General features: G+C 43.1%; 1 protein-coding gene across 6 annotated transcripts in view; it reads left to right on the top strand.

The window, feature by feature from the left end:
• The window catches only part of DOCK1 (dedicator of cytokinesis 1), a 645,511-nt gene that overhangs the window by 509,384 nt on the left and 117,071 nt on the right, over positions 1-19,056 (top strand). For all 6 annotated transcript variants that reach the window (XM_053305327.1, XM_053305329.1, XM_053305326.1 and 3 more), the window contains exons 34-35: positions 12,771-12,856; positions 13,046-13,202. In XM_053305327.1, coding sequence (XP_053161302.1) covers positions 12,771-12,856; positions 13,046-13,202 — 243 coding nt within the window. The remainder of the gene's footprint in view (positions 1-12,770; positions 12,857-13,045; positions 13,203-19,056) is intronic.

The raw sequence follows: 19,056 nt of genomic DNA, 5'->3' as shown, positions 1-19,056 counted from the left end.
TCCAATTTAATTTGACATTCCTATCAGAGTTTCTTCTTCTTTCTGTTTGTGTTTTTATTTTTCCTCGGTGCCCCTCCACCCTTCTTATTTTGGGGATCCGGTCTGTGTATGGCCTCAAAAGTGACCTTTTAAAAGGTGTACATACTGTGCCTCCAAACTTCCATCTACAGATGGCCACAGGTGGTGTTTGTTCTGCCTTGGGAAAACGCACATGGCAGAGAATTGTGGCCACTTCCTAAACTTTATCAAACAGTACCTCTAGACACCACTCAAGGCTGTGGGAACAGGCCTTGCTTTCCTCCAAGATCCTCACATCTACAACCATGGAGGCCTTGGGAACAGAACTCAACAAACCCACCACGATGGCAGCTGCCTCATCCTCGGGAGTTTCAATGGCTAAACAATGAGGACAGAGCACACTCCCAAAGTCAACTCCAGAGCCTACGGCTCATTCAGGTTTAACGCTGGGACCAGCAATTCAAGCACAACCCCCCCCCCCCAACAAAACCTCCTCCTGAAAAAGAAGAAGCATCCCCCACCCCCAGTCTTCAGGGCCAGAATCAAGCTCCACCCATGCTAAAGATCAGAAAAAGCTGCCAGCATTGGGCGATCCAGCTCCTCAGCCAAGAGAGAAAGAGAGGCCTTCTAACCCTTTAGATTCGAATGTTATGCAGATGCTTCTGGCCTTGGATTCAACAATTCAGGCCGGTCATGGGTCCCTGAACTCAGTGTACTCAATACCGGAAGATGTCGATCCCATTTTCAATCCTGAGGAGTTTGAGGCCAAGCTTGAATAGGCAGTGCAGCAGGCCCAGGAGGACACAATGTCAGAGATGGAAGACACCTATTCAGATCCAGACCAAGCCCATTCCATAACCTCAGCCCTGCAGTCTGACTTCAACCACCTTTACCCTCCACTGCCAGAAAAATGGGCTCCAGGAACCTCTTACTCTCAATACCAAGACCAACCAGACTGGGAAAATATGATCGTTCTTGGTCCCTGGCTAGATATCAAGAGCAAGATCCCTACTATCACTCCTATGACTCTGAAGCAGATTCCTCTCCCCCCAAATCTTATCACCACACAGATCGGTACCAACCCGCATAACGTTCTAGGGACGCCTATTGAACTTAGGAGGACCTTTGGGAGGACTGTTACTACACTCATTCTCGGGGTCATCCACAACCCCACTCCCGTTTGCCTCTCACTCTAGACCGTCCAAACCTGAGAGATGATGCCTCAAATCCAGTCTTCCAGACAACCTCCTCCACCTCCAAAGGCGCCCCCTCCACAGAGACAACCTCACCTGACCACCATGACTCAAAAAGCTCTACCTGCTGAACCAGAGGAATGCCATCTACCAAAAGGCTGTCCTTCAGCTCCAACACTTCAGGATCCTGACCCTAACAACCAGGATGGAGGAGGAGGAGGAGGAGGAGGAGGAAGGCTCCTTCTCAACACAATTGGAAGGCATATCCTTTCTCTCCTCCCCTAATGACCAATTGGTAAACCACAATCCATCTTCCCCTTTGGAAGACTACAAACTCTATTCAGATTACTTGTCATGCATGGCTTCCTCACTAGGCATCCAACTTAGCCAACAAAACAAGAGAGCCTGATCCTCTTTTTGGCCTCATAGATGCAGACGCCCATGCACCAGTTTCTTTACCACTCAACTCAGCTCTCCTAGACATCACTAACCCCTGCTGGAGTAAGCCATCTTCCTTGACACAACCAATGAAAAGTCTAGAAAACTTTTACAGAGGGCACATGGCCAATGAGGCTGCAGGAAATTCCTGCAAAAACATCCCACTCGAACTCGGTGGTGATTGAGACCTCCCAGGTCTGCAACCGATTGTGTGTTGCCTCTTCCCTCCTCCACAGTGGACAGGTAAGGCAGGAAACTGGACTCATTTGGCCAGAGACATTACTCTGTTTCAGCATTACACCTCAAGATTACCAACTGCCAGGCATACAATGCCAAATATAATCACTTTCTATGGGAAACAATTGGCCCCTTCCTGGAATACCAAACCCAGAATAAGAAAGATGCAGGTAAAGTGTTCTTCAAAGAAGCTTTCCTACTGGCCAAACAGGAACTATACTCTGCCCACCACACAGCAGAATGTTCAGCCGAGGTTATGGCCACTTCTATTGCTCTCCGCTGCCATGCCTGGCTCCAGTCTTCTGACCTTACTTAAGAAGTGTGTATGTGTACTGAAGACCTCCCATTTGATGGAGACATGCTGTTTGGTGAGAAGATGGATGAGACCTTACATAAAGTACAAAAATTGTGCAACTTGGTGTGCTCTATAAGCTCCAGCTTCAAGCTTCCCACACTCCCAGGCAATCTTGATGGCCCAAACTGCAACTGTGCCAAAACCCTCCCTTTCCATTCTCCGACCACTCCTTTCATTCCCAAAGATTCTTGCAGTATGGATGAAAGCAGCAATTCCAATACAATAAGCCACAACTCCAAAAACAGTGCACTCAGCCTCCCTTTCAGAAGAAACAATGACTTTTCATGCCCTACCCGAGTTGGTACCTGCCTATCTCCTCACCTACCAGCCTGGGAGGAGATTACAAATGACTCATGGATTCTTACTATTATCAGGATAGGTTCCGCACTAGAATTCTCAACTGACCCCCCTTACTCACCTCCTCTCACCACCACCCCTACAGAGACGTTGCAGAATAAAATCACCTCCCTGTTACAAAAAGATGCCATCAAGCTGGTATCTCCAACAGCCACCCCTGGGTTTTCTTCCCCTTACTTTGCAGTTCCCAAAGCCAGTGGAGGAATACTCACTATCCTTGACCTGAGAGGCCTAAATTCTTGCATCACCTACAAACATTCTCGGATGGTGACAATCCTGCTCATCCTCATGTTCCTATGCAAAGGAGTGTGGTTCACAGCCCTAGACATAAAGGATGCATACTATCACTTAACCATCAGACCACAACATCAAAAATTCCTTCGCTTTGTGAAGCCACTTATCAGTTCAAGTCTCTCCCCTTCAGACTTGCATCAGCCTCCCACTTATTTACAAAATGCATGGTGCCGGTAATGGCATTCCTTCAAGAGGTGGGAATTCAGCTTTTTCCATTCTTGGATGACTGGCTGATAGTGGCAGATTCCTCATCGGAAGTGACCGCTTCCGTACGCACCACCATTGTGCTCCTTGACAATCTAGGCCGCACCATCAATTACAAAAAACCCCAACTTCCCCCAATGACTGCTACAGAGTTTCTTGGCCTACCTTTCCGCTCTCAACAGTTTAATTGTAGTTTTATGATGTTTTTAATTGTTAATTATTGTTATGTTTTATAATTTTTATTTTAATTATTAACTGATTTTAAGGTGTTTTAATGTAAACCGCCCTGAGCCTTCTGGAAGGGCGGTATAAAAGTTTTAATAATAATAATAATAATAATAATAATGATAATAACACACAAAAGTATCCCTCCCACACTGCAGGATCCAGGCATTACTTATCTTAGCAACCAGTGTCACCTCCAGGGTGGACCACTCAGCAAGGAACCTACAATGACTTCTAGGCCACATGGCATCCACCACGCACATTCTTCCACATGCATGTCTTCGCTCACACATCTTTGCTCATGTCTTCGCTCACACATTCTGCAAGGTTGGTTCCTTCACAACTTCGACCACCAGAAGTATGGAACCGCGTGGCGGATACAGCCACTTTCTTGGCTAGACTACAACAAATTCTCCTAGCAGCCAGGAACCACATACTTCCTTTTCTTTGAAATGGAAGTGCTTCCAATCATTCCTTTTGGATAGGGCTCTGACTACTGAGACCATCTGTTTCTATCTGCTTCACCCTAAGGAATCTGGACTTAAGACTTCATCCCTTAAAGTTCACCTGGCAGCAATTTTAGCACATATGCCAACTACCGTTTCCTTCCTGGTTCCGAGACCCAGGAAGAAACAGTTTTTGAAAGGACTTAACCATGAGTGAAACAGTTTTTGAAAGGATTTAAATGTGAGTTTCCAAATTTTCTGATTATGGCACCAGCATAGAACCTCTCTTTGGCCCTCTCTTGCCTTATGAGTCCACCCTTTGAGCCTCTGGCATCTATTGACCCCTAGCTCCTCTTGTGGAAGGTCGCCTTCCTTGTCACTATTAGGTCTGTCCACCATGTCAGTGAACTCTGGGCCCTCCGGGGGTACCCTCCCTACCTAATCTTTCACAAAGAAAAGGTAGTGTTATGGCCAGACGTCGCCTTCCTCCCAAAGGTAGTGTCTTCCTTTCATCTATGTTATTCCCTTTCATGTTATTCCCTTCTACCATGGACCCGGCTCAGTGCAAGCTCCACACCCTAGACTTTCACAGGGCACTGGCTTTCTATATTCATTGCACGCCCCCCTGGCAAGCTTCTACTGATTTGTTCATCTCATTTTCAAATCCTCAGAAAGGCTGACAAGTTTCCTCTCAATCTCTCTCTCTCGATGGATTATAAACACTATCCAGCTTGTCTATCAACTCGCAAAAACGCCTCTCCCCTTGCCACTGAAGGCACATTCCACCAGACCAATTGTTACTTCAATAGCCTTCGGTCACTCTGTTCCTCTGGATGTCATCTGCCAGACTGCAACCTGGTCTTCTCTGCTGTCCTTCGTCCAGCATTACACCCTTGATGTCCAGTCTCGCAGGCATTCTGTCTTTGGGAGTGCAGTCCTGCAGTTGCTCTTTGCTTGACACCCACCTCCAAGTAAGCCTCAGCTTGTGATACACCCTATGGTGTAAGGCAGGGATCTTCAACGTTGGGCCGCCAGATGTTAGTGAACTTCAACTCCCATAATCCCAAGCCTCAGTGGCCTTTGGTTGGGGATTATGGGAGTTGAAGTCCAATAACATCTGAGGGCCCAACGTTGAGGATCCCTGGTATAAGGCACAGAAGACCACGCAGAAGAATGACAGGTTGCTTACTTGTAACTGTGGTTCTTCTAGTGGTCATCTGTGCTCTTACACACCCTTCCTGCCTCCCCACTAGTTCTGGTTTGTTTGATAAGGCAAACTCAGTGACTGAAGAGCAGGACGTGCGTGCAGGCACATAGAGAGATGGGGTGGGGCTCCCACCTGAACTCAGAAGCTTGGAATGTTCCGAGATGGTCTCTGCGCAGGCGCAAAGCCCTATGGTGAGAGAGCACAGATGACCACTAGAAGAACCACAGTTACAGGTAAGCAACCTGTTGTTACTAGTACAACTACTACTTAGGGGTTTTTTTGCTGTTGCAGGATGACAGTCAGCATACAAATTTAAAAATAAAGCAATGCAGTACTAACGTTATTTAGATGAAGGAGTGGAGCTATGAAGATTGGCATGGACCTGGTTGATAGTGGCTCCAATTGCATTCAGTGGGACAAAATGAATGCACCATGATCAGCAATTATTTGGGAAGCCTCACAAGAAGCTGACACCTATCCCCTCTAGGAACATAGGAAACTGCCATATACTGAGTCAGACCATAGGTCCACCTCACTCAGTATTGTCTACACAGACTGGCAGTGGCTTCTCCAAGGTTGCAGGCAGGAATCTCTCTCAGACCTATCTTGGAGATGCCAGGGAAGGAACTTCAGTGCTCTCACTTCTAGTCTCCCTTTCATATGCAACCAGGGTAGACCCTGCTTAGCTAAGGGGGCAAGTCATGCTTGCTACCACAATACCAGCTCTCTTGATTGCTGATCATGGTGCATTCATTTTGTTCCACTGAATGCAATTGGAGCCATTATCAATTTTTTAATTGTTGTTTAATAGTTGGTTTTCTTTTTTCTGTTGTGTTAATTTTTGTGAACCGCCTAGAACCTTTGGAGTCAGGTGGTATATTCTACTTCCAACATGCAGAGAGAGGGGCACAGGCCTTTCAAGAGCTAAGAGAGGTGTTACTTTGGAGTTATGGATCTTGAGCTTTCAGAATCTTGCAAGGGGGAAATGGAAAAATCCTTCTCTACCTGTCTTTCCAGTGCTTCCAACCACAGTGCTATGTCCTCCTGGTGGTGATTAATGGGGGTGAAGAAGAGGATGAAATATTCTTCACCCTGAAGAGGATGAAGACATTCACAGTCTTCAGCACAGCCTGGCCCTCCATCTTTTCCATTGTCCTCATTCCTTCCCTATTCTTCCCGGCCAAGTTGAGCAATACAGGAGTGGAGCAGCAGAAGTGGAGGAATGAAATGTTCCTCGCTGCTTTCCTCATGCTAGTGCCTTGAATTCTGCTCTAAGTTGCTTCTAAGGAGAGGAGGAATGAAGTATCATGGTCTCAAGGCTCCTATCATCATGCCTTTCCCCCTGGGTTGAGCACCTAAAGTGATAACAAACAAAACAAAACCATGTAACAAGCAACATGCCTCACCTCTATCAGCAAGTAGCATGCCTCTACTAGCACTAAAAGTATTAGACACTTCCACAGAAGGGCACTCACACACACCATATTGGATACAAACCCTCTAATGTAAAATGGTGAGACAGGTATCTCTCATAGTTATTTATTTGTTTATTTTGTGTGTTATATCTTTGTGTAAACCGCCCTGAGCCACTTTTGGAAGGGCGGTATAGAAATCGAATGAATGAATGAATGAAGTTCTGTCCCCCCATTTCACAACCTGAATGGAGAGCAGCCATGACCTCAGTTCTTAAGGATTAAAGGTGTAGTGGTTCAAGAGGTGAAGAAGAAGGTATTCCCCACAGACATACATAATAGGGAGAAGGAACTGATATTGATCCCATTTTTCACTAAAAAAAATTCCATAATGGACACAAGAAGTGTGGATGCTTCAACCACTGTCGGGTATGTGGCAAATGCAAATGCCACCAAAGAGAATGCAGTTTCTTGTGCTGTAGTAGATCCACTTCAAATCTCCCTGGCTGAACCCTTGGCAAGAGTCATCCAAGAAATAAGAGAGCAGTAAGCACTGACCAGTGCTTACAGTAAGTATCGGACAGTAGGAGACCTACTAGCACTGGAAGTTGCTAATGCATCCAGGCTTTCTGTGTCAGGGCCTGGTTCTTCATCTGCAGCTTGAGATTTTTCATCTGAGTGAAAAGTGGAGCAGGAATGATAGAAGCAATTTGAATATTCAAATGAGGTCCTGGACACCTCTTGTGTCATTTTTGATCCATCTAGTAACAAAATGTATGGGAAGATGTATCTGGCACGGTGCGTGTTACCTGAGTGGATGCCGTGTCAGATGGATATGTCAGCACTTTTGGAGTTCTTACAAGATTGTCTATCTATTGTTTATATATCTTACAAGATTGTCTTCCTGCCTGCCTACAAGATTGTTTTGTAGATCACAGTAGTAATACACTTAAGCAGCAAATGGTGGTACTGAAGAGCTTCTGAGGCTTATGGAAGTTGAGGTCCTTTCCTCTAACCCAGGCATCCGCAAACTGCGGCCCTCCAGATGTTGCTGAACTACAACTCCCAGCATCCCTAGACACATTTTTTTTGTGGCTGGGTATGCTGGAAGTTATAGTTCAGCAGCATCTGGAGGACCGCAGTTTGGGGATGCCTGCTCTAACCCTTATTTACAGAGGCTTTTGAGAAGAGTGGCCCATATTAATTCTCTCTTGTTACATAGGTCTCTCAACTAGAACTTGAATTGGATGCTCATGACACTCATAGGACCACATCTTTGAGTAAAATCATTTGGTGTCCTTGAAGGCATTTTTAATGCCTTCCTTGTGACTAGGAGGGTGTCTGAACTTGGGGTCCTTTCATCTAGCTCTCAGTTGTATACATTTCACAGGTTCTGAGGTTTTACCCATCTTTTATTCCCAGGGTAAATTCAATCTCAGACTCCTGAGTCTTTTGAAAGATTCAATTTATCCTGCCTTTCTTTTGTCCCAATTTTTGTCCCAAGGAAAAGTGGTTGAACAGATTAGATGCAAGGTGAGTGTTCTTGTTCTGGGAGAATAGATGAATGACAGGGTCCAGGAGATCAGATCATTTTTAAACTTTCCTGTTCCTAGAAAGGTAGTAGAGAAATTGCCCCACCATGTTATTTTGGGCTCTGTTTGTGTTTCTGGACAATAGGTATGTCCAATATGAGAGGTAGGTAGGTATCCCTGTTATGTTGCTCTCTCTATCTTTCATTTGTGCCAAACTACCTGTTGTTTAAACTACTACTGTTTATGGTTTCTGCTCTGCTGGCAGTGCTCCCCCCTCCCAAAAAAATGGAAGCCCTCCCAAAGAGAATCAACTCAGCCGATGGCCCTCTCTAAATGGGAGGATATCCTGAAGAATATAAAATGTCCTCCTGCCTCAAGGACAATTTTTTTTTGTTTTGTTAAAAAAAACCTAAAAACAAACAACAAAAATCCCCCTTTTACTTTCTCTCATTTTTACTTTCTCTCATTTATATAAGTAGATTCAGTTCACTCCTATGGGGAAATGTGTAAAGGTTGCAAAATCTAAGGATGCTGTTGCAAAGTCTACCATCCTCCCTTCAGTTGAGAGTGAGAAGGAACTCATGATGCTGTTGAAAGTATATGCTGAATGTACAGAGATGCATTCCAGTCCTCCAGGGGTACTTGTAATATAAAGATCCTTTCTTTCCCCCAGCCATTATAGTGACTGGTATCTTGCAGGTCTAATTAAATGCCATATAAACATATACATTTCCAAAATCCATGCATTGGCTGTTGTCAAAGTTTATATTGGGCATATCAATACACTAAAACATACACAGTATTGTGACTAAAGCATGATTGTTGGAATTCCTTGAGAAATTATTCTGCAGCAGTGCATTTGATGAATGTGAGAAGATAAATCCCCCATCTAGTAATCATGACGTGCAATGTTTAGATACATCTACTCACTTTCAGTGGAACTGAGTAAGTCATGGTTTGTGACTTTCCCCCTTTCTTTTTGCTTTTGCTCCCCGCTACTCACTCTGTCCCCAAACTGCTTTGGTACTGGCTGCTGCAAATATATCTGGGCTCCAAAGATTTAATTGGTATCACAGAATGTGCATCCACATTCTTTCCCTTATTGAAGAATATTCTTCCGTGGTGGGTTGTCTGGATAATTCTGCATGAACAACATTTTAGCTAGAGTTTATACTGGAGCTAAATCTTTTTGTAAGTGTTCTCTGCTGCATAGTTGCTTAAATATATATGTTTTATTTTCATATATTTATTGTCGCTCATAGTAGGAGTGCATATGCTTGCCATTTAATTTCATTGCTTGTACTATCTGTACCATTGCATTTGTAAATTCTTGATTGTGTTGTCATCCCTTTATACCACTCTGCTGCTGTAAAAAGAGTTTTAAAATCTTTTCAGATTTGGTTGTATGCCCAAGTAAAGCCCTTTTGCATTGCCTGATTACTTTTAAGCAGCAACATCTTACATGAATCATGCCTCTTATATATATACTGTCTCAGTAACAAGTACACCCCAAACCTATAATCATTTTGAATCATGCACATTAGACACATTTGCATAATTAATTAAGATACGATGAGCACTTGAAGCTTTATTAGAATTTGAAGTGGGTTTTTTTCTCCATTCCATCAGGAGTAATGGTAATAGAAAGAAAAGAGTAGGGATTACTCTTTTTAAATTAATGTCAGGAGCAATCATTATGTACAGATACAGAAACCTGGAGTGCATGGAAGGGTGTTGAAGCAGGGGCGGTTCTTTCCATGAGGCACCATGAGGTGGTTGTCTAGGGCAGCAGATTAATGGGGTGCCACTAGAGCAGCAAAATAGTTCCAAAGCTTCCTTAGGATCAGCTCTATCAGACTACTACTACCATATACATACCACTTCTCAACACAAGTTCTTAAAGCAGTTTACAAAGAAAAAGCAAATAAAATAAGATGGACTATCAGACCATTTTGAGTCTTCTCTCCTCCCAACATTTGGTGCCTTGCCTCAGGCACTGGAGTAGGTCAGGATGCCTCTGCCAGAGAGACTAAAGAAGTCGTTCTAGTAATAACTAATCAGCCTACTTTCCTTTCACTGTCTCTACAACTAGACTAAATTTGGTTCAAATAGAGGTCCACAAGTTAGTTTCCTTGTACCTCAAATGTTCATGTATCCACCATCTTGGATCAGGTTGGATGGCATCATTACAAACTACACCATTGAGATGTCCCTATGTGTCCCTACAACTGCAGCAATTTTGGTTCAAATCAGTTAAGCGGTTCACAAGTTAGCCCACTTGTGCCTCCAAAGTTTACACGTGCACCATCTTGAATTGGTATGCATGACATCATCACAGATTATGCCATTGAGGTGTCCCTGTGTGTCTCTCACTGCAACTGTACCCAATTTGGTTCAAATGGGTTAGGCAGTCCACAAATTAGCCTGCTTGCACCACAGATGTTCACATGGCCACCATTTTGAAATGGAGTATATGACATCATCATACATAAGGACACCGTGCCATTAGGGCATCCCTATGTGTCCCTACATTTGTAGCAAATTTGGTTCAAATTGGTTAAACGGTTCACAAGTTAGCCTACTTGTGCCTCAAAGGTTTATGCTTCTGCCATCTTGGATCAGGATGGATGACATCATCAAAAATTACGCTGTTGAGGTGTTCCTGTGTGTCACTCGCTGCAACTGTACCTAATTTGGTTTAAATTGGTTAGACAATCCACAGGTTAGCCTGCTCGCACCTCAGATGTTCATGCGGCCACCATCTTGAACTGGAGTGTATGACACCATCTCACACCATGCCATTTGGACATCCCTATGTGTCCCTACAGCTGTTGCTCTCTTTGGTCTTTCCTGGGTGTTTTGGCTGCCTGGCTGAGCATGATGATGCTTACTCATCCTTAATTAATGGGGGGAGGGCCCTCCAAAGGCTTTTAGGTCCAGGCTCCAAAATCACCTAGGTGCACTTCTGAGTGGAAGGAGGAGCCTGAGCAGGGAGAGTGGGTGAGGGCATGACACTGAGAGAGAGCACACACATACCTCCAAGAACATCTGTACCTCCCTAAGAACATCAGCATCTATAGTACCTGTAGTATCTGAACTCTTAGTAGATATATTCCTTGTATGTGGTTAGGATATTGGTAGATGATACATACACATATCTATAATTGAAAAATTAGAAGGAGGCAGGTGTATTTAAGCTTCAACTCTTCCACAGTGGCTTTGTTTTTAAAATTCACAACATTTCCACACTTCAATTTTTGTCACAGTGGAGCAGATATTCTCCAACCTCATCATGGACTTGTAACTGAAAAGAAAACACACCATTTACTTGTCCCCATTAACAGTTGGGTTCTATGCATGCGTACACAGGAATAAATCTCCCTGGCCCAGTTCAGGAGATAATCTAAATCATTATTTAGAAAACAAAAAATGACAGACTGCAAGCCTTAGGCTTGGATGCACCCTCTCCACTATCCTCTGCACACAGGATGAGAAGAAAGAGCTCTTATTTTCACTTTAGAACAAACCACAGTTCCACATTATGTATGAATTTAGGAAATTGTGTTTTGTTAGTGAGTAAATCATGGTTTGATATCCTGTTTTGTTCAGTAACTCTTTTGTGGAGGGGGAGGGGGAGCATGTGGGTCTTATGGTCACCGTGGTTCATTTGCAATAATCTAAAGCATGTTTTAGATTATCATCTAAAGTGGGCTACTGAATTTAATAGGGATCCCTGATAAGTGTGCATATAATGGCAATCATTTATATTAGCTGACCTGGCACAGAGCATCAGCACCCCTAGTTCTCCCTGTCTCTCCTTCCCCATCTTCAATTCTTTCTCATTCCCCTCCAGCCCAATTATTTTCTCCCCCTCCAGCCCCATTTCTCCCCCTTGCCCCATTTTGTTCTCCCCCCGCACCCCCACAGCCCATTCTCCCTCAGAGACCAGCCACCGCTTCTCCTCGGCCAGCCATCTGTCGGCCTGGCAGTGGCTTCTTCTCTTCAGCCAGCCATCTGCTGGCCTGGCGGTGGCCGCTTCTCCTTGAACGGCTGCCTGCCATCTTGGCGGCCGCCACTTTCCCTACACAGCCTGCCGTCCTGGCGACTGCTGCTCCTCCTGCATGGCCGACCATCCTAGCGGCCGCCGCTTCCCCTTTGAAAGGCCTAAAGTATTGTTGATTATTTGTTGCTTCATTGAGTTACATTGATAATGTCACCATCCAGTGTAGGCTGCTGCAAAGGAACCATTTTCGCCATCACTATGATTGTGTTACACCCCTCACTTTACACTCATTACTAGTTCCTTCCTACTTCAGCTTCCAAAATCCCTCCCCAAAGAAATGACTTTGAAGCTATCAATTAGATGTGTTCTGAGGTGAGCCAGCTTCTCTACACCAAGTAGATGTTGCAATGCTCATCCAACTGAATGATGCAATTGGCAGTACAGCCTACAATGTTATATATCATCAGTAATGGTGCTTTCAAACTACTTGAATTTGTTTCTATTATAATTATTATAAAGGACACTATGTGCTCTGCTCAGAGTGTTATATCCCCACCCCTTATTACTGTAATCAGCCTTCTCATTTGGACTTTCTTAAAGCAATTGCCTAAGCTCCATTTAACAACATGATCAAGTATTTCCTGAATTGAAAGATCCTCATAGGGCAGGCAGTCATTATGCATAGCGTAATATCAGAGATCTCAAACTGTTACAAGTCAACCAAGCTTAAAAACAGTGGATAAATATCTTATTGTGAGCTTCAACAAATCTATGATCCATTGATTTCTACAGTAATAAAATGAAATATTTTCTTTGCTTATTATTTACGCTTGCTCTGTTTAATTATAGTTTGAAAATGAGATCATCACCAAGCTGGATCATGAAGTAGAAGGAGGCAGAGGAGATGAGCAATATAAAGTGTTATTTGACAAAATGTAAGTGTTGGTTAGCAGCGGGATTTGTGTCGGAACATTGTCAAGAGGGATACCAGTTCGGCTACAATGTACTTTGGAGCCTAGCAATAATTAAAATATGTTAATGATACAAAATATTTAAAATTGCACCTTGGTCAAGTGCCTGCTCCCAAGTGTTGTTAACGAGGTTTTTATAATTATTTCCCCCAGTCTCCTGGAGCACTGCAGAAAGCATAAGTACCTTGCCAAAAGTGGTGAAACCTTTGTTAAACTTGTGTTTCGACTGATGGAGAGACTTCTAGATTACAGGACCATTATGCATGATGAAAACAAGGAGAACCGCATGAGTTGTACTGTCAATGTGCTGGTAAGTGACAAAAAATGAGTTGGCTAAATTTAGTATGGATGCTGAATTTTTAAATTTATCATCAGGATTCTGATGAGAAGCATGGATTTTATTATTTTGGCTGACTTGTTTGAAAAGAGAAGCTACAAACTTTAAAGTTGAAGAGTCATTAAATTAGATGAGCAGTGTCTAATTAAAAGGGGAAATGGAAATGTGATGATCTTTCACAGCAGATCTTAAAATTGACAATTGTGGCTCCCCGCCCCTGCCGAATTTTAAAGTAATATGTGCATTTTCAATACCTTGCACACAGAATCACTGGTACCATCAGGGGCAGAGGGAGGCCAGTGGCCGCCCGAGTCCAGCCCACCTCTGTGGCCCCCTAGCCCCACCCTCTGCATCTGATGTCAGATGCTAATCCCCTCCCCCTGTGTCTGACATCAGATGCAGGGTGTGTGGCCCCATTTGCAAGCAAAATCCCCTGGCCAGCGCTGCATTCGCAGTGCAGATGGAGCAACTCTCCTTGCCTAAAAGGCAGGGAGAGTCACTCCCAGCCGCACTGTGAAAGCAGTGCTGGTTTAGTTCACAAACGGAACCACGCAGCCCAATTTGCGAGCACAATCCCTGGGCAGCACAACATTTACAGTGCTTCTGGGACCGATTTTCCCTGGGATTTTGCCTGCAAACAGGGCCACACGGCCCCCTTTGCAAGCAAAGATGTGCCCCTGCATCTGACATCAGATGCAGGGGGCGTGTCTGGGGCGCCAGGTGCAACCCCTGATTGGTAGCGGTTTGGGTTCTTTGAACCTGTTTGCTCAATGGTGGCTCCAACCCGGGTACATGACTACTTTGAGATGTGTCCACAATGAGATTTTTCCTCCTCATTCCACTCATCTTCCCAACAGAACTCTGTGAAATAACAAACTGTAGTTCCCCACAAGTTTTCCCTAGGAGGAAATAGAAGATTTGGAGAGGGGCAAATTCAGCTGGGAAACTGACACTGGGAAAAGAGTTATACCTCCTTCCCCTACACTGTGGACAGTTTGGTTGTCCTGCCCACCATTTCTGTATTTTTGAGGGGACACTTGTGTACTTTCAGTCATAGAAGTCAGTGGAACACATACCGTAGTTTGACCTTAATTTGATAGATGACTACAAATCTTGAACCATTACCTGTTCACAAGGGCATGTTAGTCACACAGAACATTCAGAAGGCACAAAAAGATTGTGTTTTAATTAACAGGCATTTTTACTCTGTGTCAGTTCTTGAATTGGTCTACCCTTGGTCTGTTGTTGGTACTTGGAGATTCTAAGCAAATTCAAGTTACCATAATTTTAAATTACAGAAACTTATATTAGCTATTGGGACTTCAAACTATGCATTTTCCCCCCTCAAGTATTATTTCCTTCAAGGAAACCACGTTTCCAATGTTCTGAACCTAAGAAGATTTAAAGATCTGATGATATGACAATGTGAAAATGTACCTTTGAGAATAATTTTAAAAAACACCAAAACATCCTCAGGTTTCCAGTGAGATACATAACATTGGTACTGGCTCATCAGCTGTTGTCTGTATGGTATTTATGTTGCTAGAGATTATTGTGAAGGTGTAACATTTTATTATTTTTAAATTTTATACAAGAATTTTAAAAAATGCTGCATATATGTAGGTGTTACTCACTGAAAACTGGTCACAAGTTGTACAGGAAGGAACTGGGAAATTTGCATGCAGTGGACACTCCCAATTATGGTCATAAGAACCCTGAAGTATTCACTGATGTCGAGTAGGCATGATGGCAACCTCACATCAGCATCATTTGCAGGTTCTTATGAGCGGAAATCAGGAACACATACAGTGTGCAAATTTCCACATTCCCAGTCAGGCATCCTTAGGTGGGTCATGAGAACCTGTCTGGTTCTCATGAGCTGGTCTTGTGGTAGCAAGCATGACTTGTCCCCTTAGCTAAGCAGGGTCTGCCCTGGTTGCATATGGAAGGGAGACTAGAAGTGTGAGCACTATAAAATATTCCCCTTTGGGGATGGAGCCGCTCTGGGAAGAGCATCTAGGTTCCAAGTTCCTTCCCTGGCATCTCCAGGATAGGGCTGAAAGGGATTCCTGCCTGCAACCTTGAAGAAGCCACTGCCAGTCTATGTAGACAATACTGAGCTAGATGGACCTATGGTTCAACTCAGTATATGGCAGCTTCCTATGTTCCTATGTGCAGTTCTCAAATGAGTTTTTAATTAAAACATTTTCCATATCCCAGGTCAGTTATTTTTCAGTGTCAAGTTTCAGTGCAAGTTGGGAATTGTCATGCACCTGGCTGGCTACAATTCATTTCTTTATTTTATTTTATTTTATTTTATTTACAGATGACCTGATATATATCTCCCTAGCCAGTGTACATAGTTTAAAAATACAGACGTAAAAACAGACTATAAGCAATTAAAACAGTTGTACAGAGTAAAAACAATTACAACTGTTCAAAAATAATATTTTAAACTAAAAGCATGAGAAAACAGGTGCATCTTAAGGGTCTATTTAAAAGCAACTGGAGATGGAGAAGCTCTTAATTCGACAGGGAGTACATTCCATAGCCCTGAGGCACCCATAGAGAAGGCCTGTTCCAAGTCACCACCAAACAGATCAGTGGCAACTGTAACTGGACCTGCCCAGATGGTCGTGATAGGTGGTAGGATTCATGACAAAGAAGGTACTCTGTTAAATGTCCTGTACCCTCTGGATGCTGCATTCTGCACCAATTGTAGTTTCCAGACTACATACATATAGAGTTCATTACAGTATTCAATGGTGGGATGACCATAGAGTCCATTATAGTAGTCAATGGCAGTCTAGTAGTCCCTTTGTTAGGATGCATTAGGTTTTGTAGATCACAACATGTGCTGCCTTGTTCTAAATCAATAGCTTTAACCACATACATACAGTCTCCACTCCATATGCTGTATGTATAGTGATCTGAGTGGCCAAAGGAACATTGAAAAACAATTGAATAACAAAAAATTCTGCTAAATATGATTATTGCTTCCATGCTTTACGGTTCTACGATGGTGGAGAAAGGGGGACACTGAGTAATTGATATTTAGATCATTGGCCTTTTACAATATATGTCACCATAGCTGTAGGTTTAATACTTGGGGCTGTTCACAAAGTGTGCAACACACTGTGTAAAAATATACCCATGATTGGTATTTGTATTGCACATCTACTGTGTGCACTAGAATGGTGCATGAGTGCTGCCATGTTAGGGGGAAATTTCTTTTGCATCAGATTTCTTTTCTGGTCTGTTCGTAGAAGCCGGACTTTCTTTTTTCTTTTTTTAATTTTGGGAGGGCATAGCATTCTTGGAAGTTGCTACTGATCTTGATCTATAGAATGACACCTAGATTGCTTTCAGGTGAGGCTGCCTACTCTTCTGAGTAGAATTAGAGTGACAAGACTTTGCCTGTTGGAAGTTGACCAGAAAGGGAAAAACAGAAGGAAGAACACTTGCATGGCTTCTGAAAAGCATAAAGGAAATTAGAGCAGTTTATCAAACTGGAAAAGTTTAAGAGGTTTATTTTTCTTGCTCATCTCTGTAACTTTGTCTGTCATGTTTGCCTCTATTTTCCGTTCCCCAGATCCTTACAACCCTAAAGTATATTAATCCATTTACAGCATAATCTATCTCAGCAGAAATGTATGGAAACGAAAATCTTTTACAATCTGATCTCAATAAAATAGGCTAGATATTAAAAATTATGAGTTCTTCAGCAACTTAGAGAGCATGAGGTTTTATAGACTACAACCTATTTCATCAGAAGCATGAAAAGGCCTGGAAACTTCTATACTATGGGAAAGAAACATTAGCATCAATACATATACAGAGTTAAGAGGACAGGTGCAACATAAAGTTGCTAAAGGCCAAACTAGGTGCGACACCGGAGATGCATGAATGTATTATGGACATCCATTTTCTTTTAAATTTGGATCAAGGCTGTGATATGGGAGAAAGAGTTAAACTCTCCTCCCCATGTGAAATTAGACCTTTCGCAGCTGCTTTTAGTGAAAACAATAATAACCGGACACGTACTTTAAAAGATCTGATACCACAAATAGTTAGGTCTTAATGTATTTTATTTATTTATTTATTTATTTATCTATCAAATTTGTACACCACCCCAAACATTCGTCTCTGGGTGGTTAACAATAACATAAAACTAGTTAAAAACATATACAAAAACTTAAAACAATTTAAGAATGAGCCACCGATTAAAACCTAAAAAATTAAAAAGCTGAAAAGCTTGGGTGAAGAGGTGGGTTTTCAAATGCTTTTTAAAAATTGTCAGAGATGGGGAGGATCGTGTCTCAATAGGGAGCGCATTCCACAGTCTCGGGGCAGCAACTAAATTTAGTCTTTATCAGGGGCATAGCAAGGTTGAAATGGGCCCTTTGACAAAAAGTGAAGAAGAGGCGCTGCTCCCCCACACCTCCTTCTTTGGAGAGACAGGAGTGGGAAGAGCAAAGAGCAATCTGGCAGGTCCCCTCTCCCTCACGGGCCCAAGGTGTGGGCATTTGTAGCCCCCTGTTCAATTATAGCTAAGTGCCTGCTCCTTATCCTGTACCTATACAAACTTCACCATCTAGACATATTCATGCAACAAACCATCTACTGTGTGCAGCTCACAGAATCCTCTTCTTGCCTGTACCTACTGTGTTCCTGGGACTTGAAAACCTTTCCCTGATTCCCATAAGTCCTATTTCCTGCTTCTCTGTCTAGACTGCCTTTTCGGAACGGACCTCCCCATGTCTCTCTCATCTACAGTTTTGTCTTGTCTCTCAGTCAGATGCTAAAGGCAGAATACAGTACTGATAAAAGGTCTAGGTCTGCAGTGGTACAGGGCTTTCCACCATTCCTTTCATGAATTCTCAGCAAGTTGTTTGAAAAAGTTTTGAGTTAACTGATGGCTGTTTCCCCACCCATCCTGGTAGTATGATCTTCATTCCATATCATTTAGACTAAATGTTTGATGTGAGTTTGGTGTTCCAGGGCCCCATATATTATTCAACTGTGTATTCATAACATATTCAGCAGTTACATCAGGTTCCTGTGGGACTTTGACACACTGGTTCTGCATGGTTTTTATACTCTGAAGCATGGATTTAGGGATACACCTGGTCAAATCAAGTATTGTATGTTTTGGCTCTTGTTATCTTTAGCCTCACTGTATGAAACAGTTTCTTCTCCACTAGTGAAGGCTATAATCTTTACAGGTTTCTTCATGAATCAGATAAACCATATGGGTTGTAACTAGGGGATGAGCAAAATAATTAAAGCTCGAATCAATTAGAGCTCAAAACGGCTCTAAAAATGAAAAATCAAAATGAAACATTCTAAAAATCAAAACAAAACATCCTTAAAAGAAAGGGCCTGTTTTAAACTCGAATTGCAGTGACCCTGTTTCGAGCTAGAATCATTTTGAATGTGGCGAGTGCCATTTTGGAGGACTGTTTTTCCGTTTCTGATTGGTTTTCTGGCACTGGCTTCCGATGGGTATACAATCTCCTTACTTCTTGGCTGGCTTTTTCTAATCCAAATCAAGTGTTGTCATGGGCAACTGTGCCCCCATTGTCTGGGGAAAGGGGGGATGGAACACAAAAGGAGGGAGTTTCAAATGTATTTAAGGGCTTGGGAGCCAGAGAGCCCTTACAGTGTGCCAGTGCCACTTGAAGAGGGAAGGACAACAGGAGAGGAAGGGCAGAGACTGCAGCAGCAGACTGAGGAGAGCAGAGTGGTGGTGTGCACTGTACCCTCTAACAGGGATTACCAGATGTCGTTCACTACAACTCCCAGCATCCCCAGCTGCAATGGCCTT

Source organism: Hemicordylus capensis, chromosome 3, assembly GCF_027244095.1.
Source record: "Hemicordylus capensis ecotype Gifberg chromosome 3, rHemCap1.1.pri, whole genome shotgun sequence".
NCBI lineage: Eukaryota > Metazoa > Chordata > Lepidosauria > Squamata > Cordylidae > Hemicordylus > Hemicordylus capensis.
The sequence above is the reverse complement of the archived record's forward strand: the minus strand, read 5'-3'. Positions and strand labels throughout refer to the sequence as shown.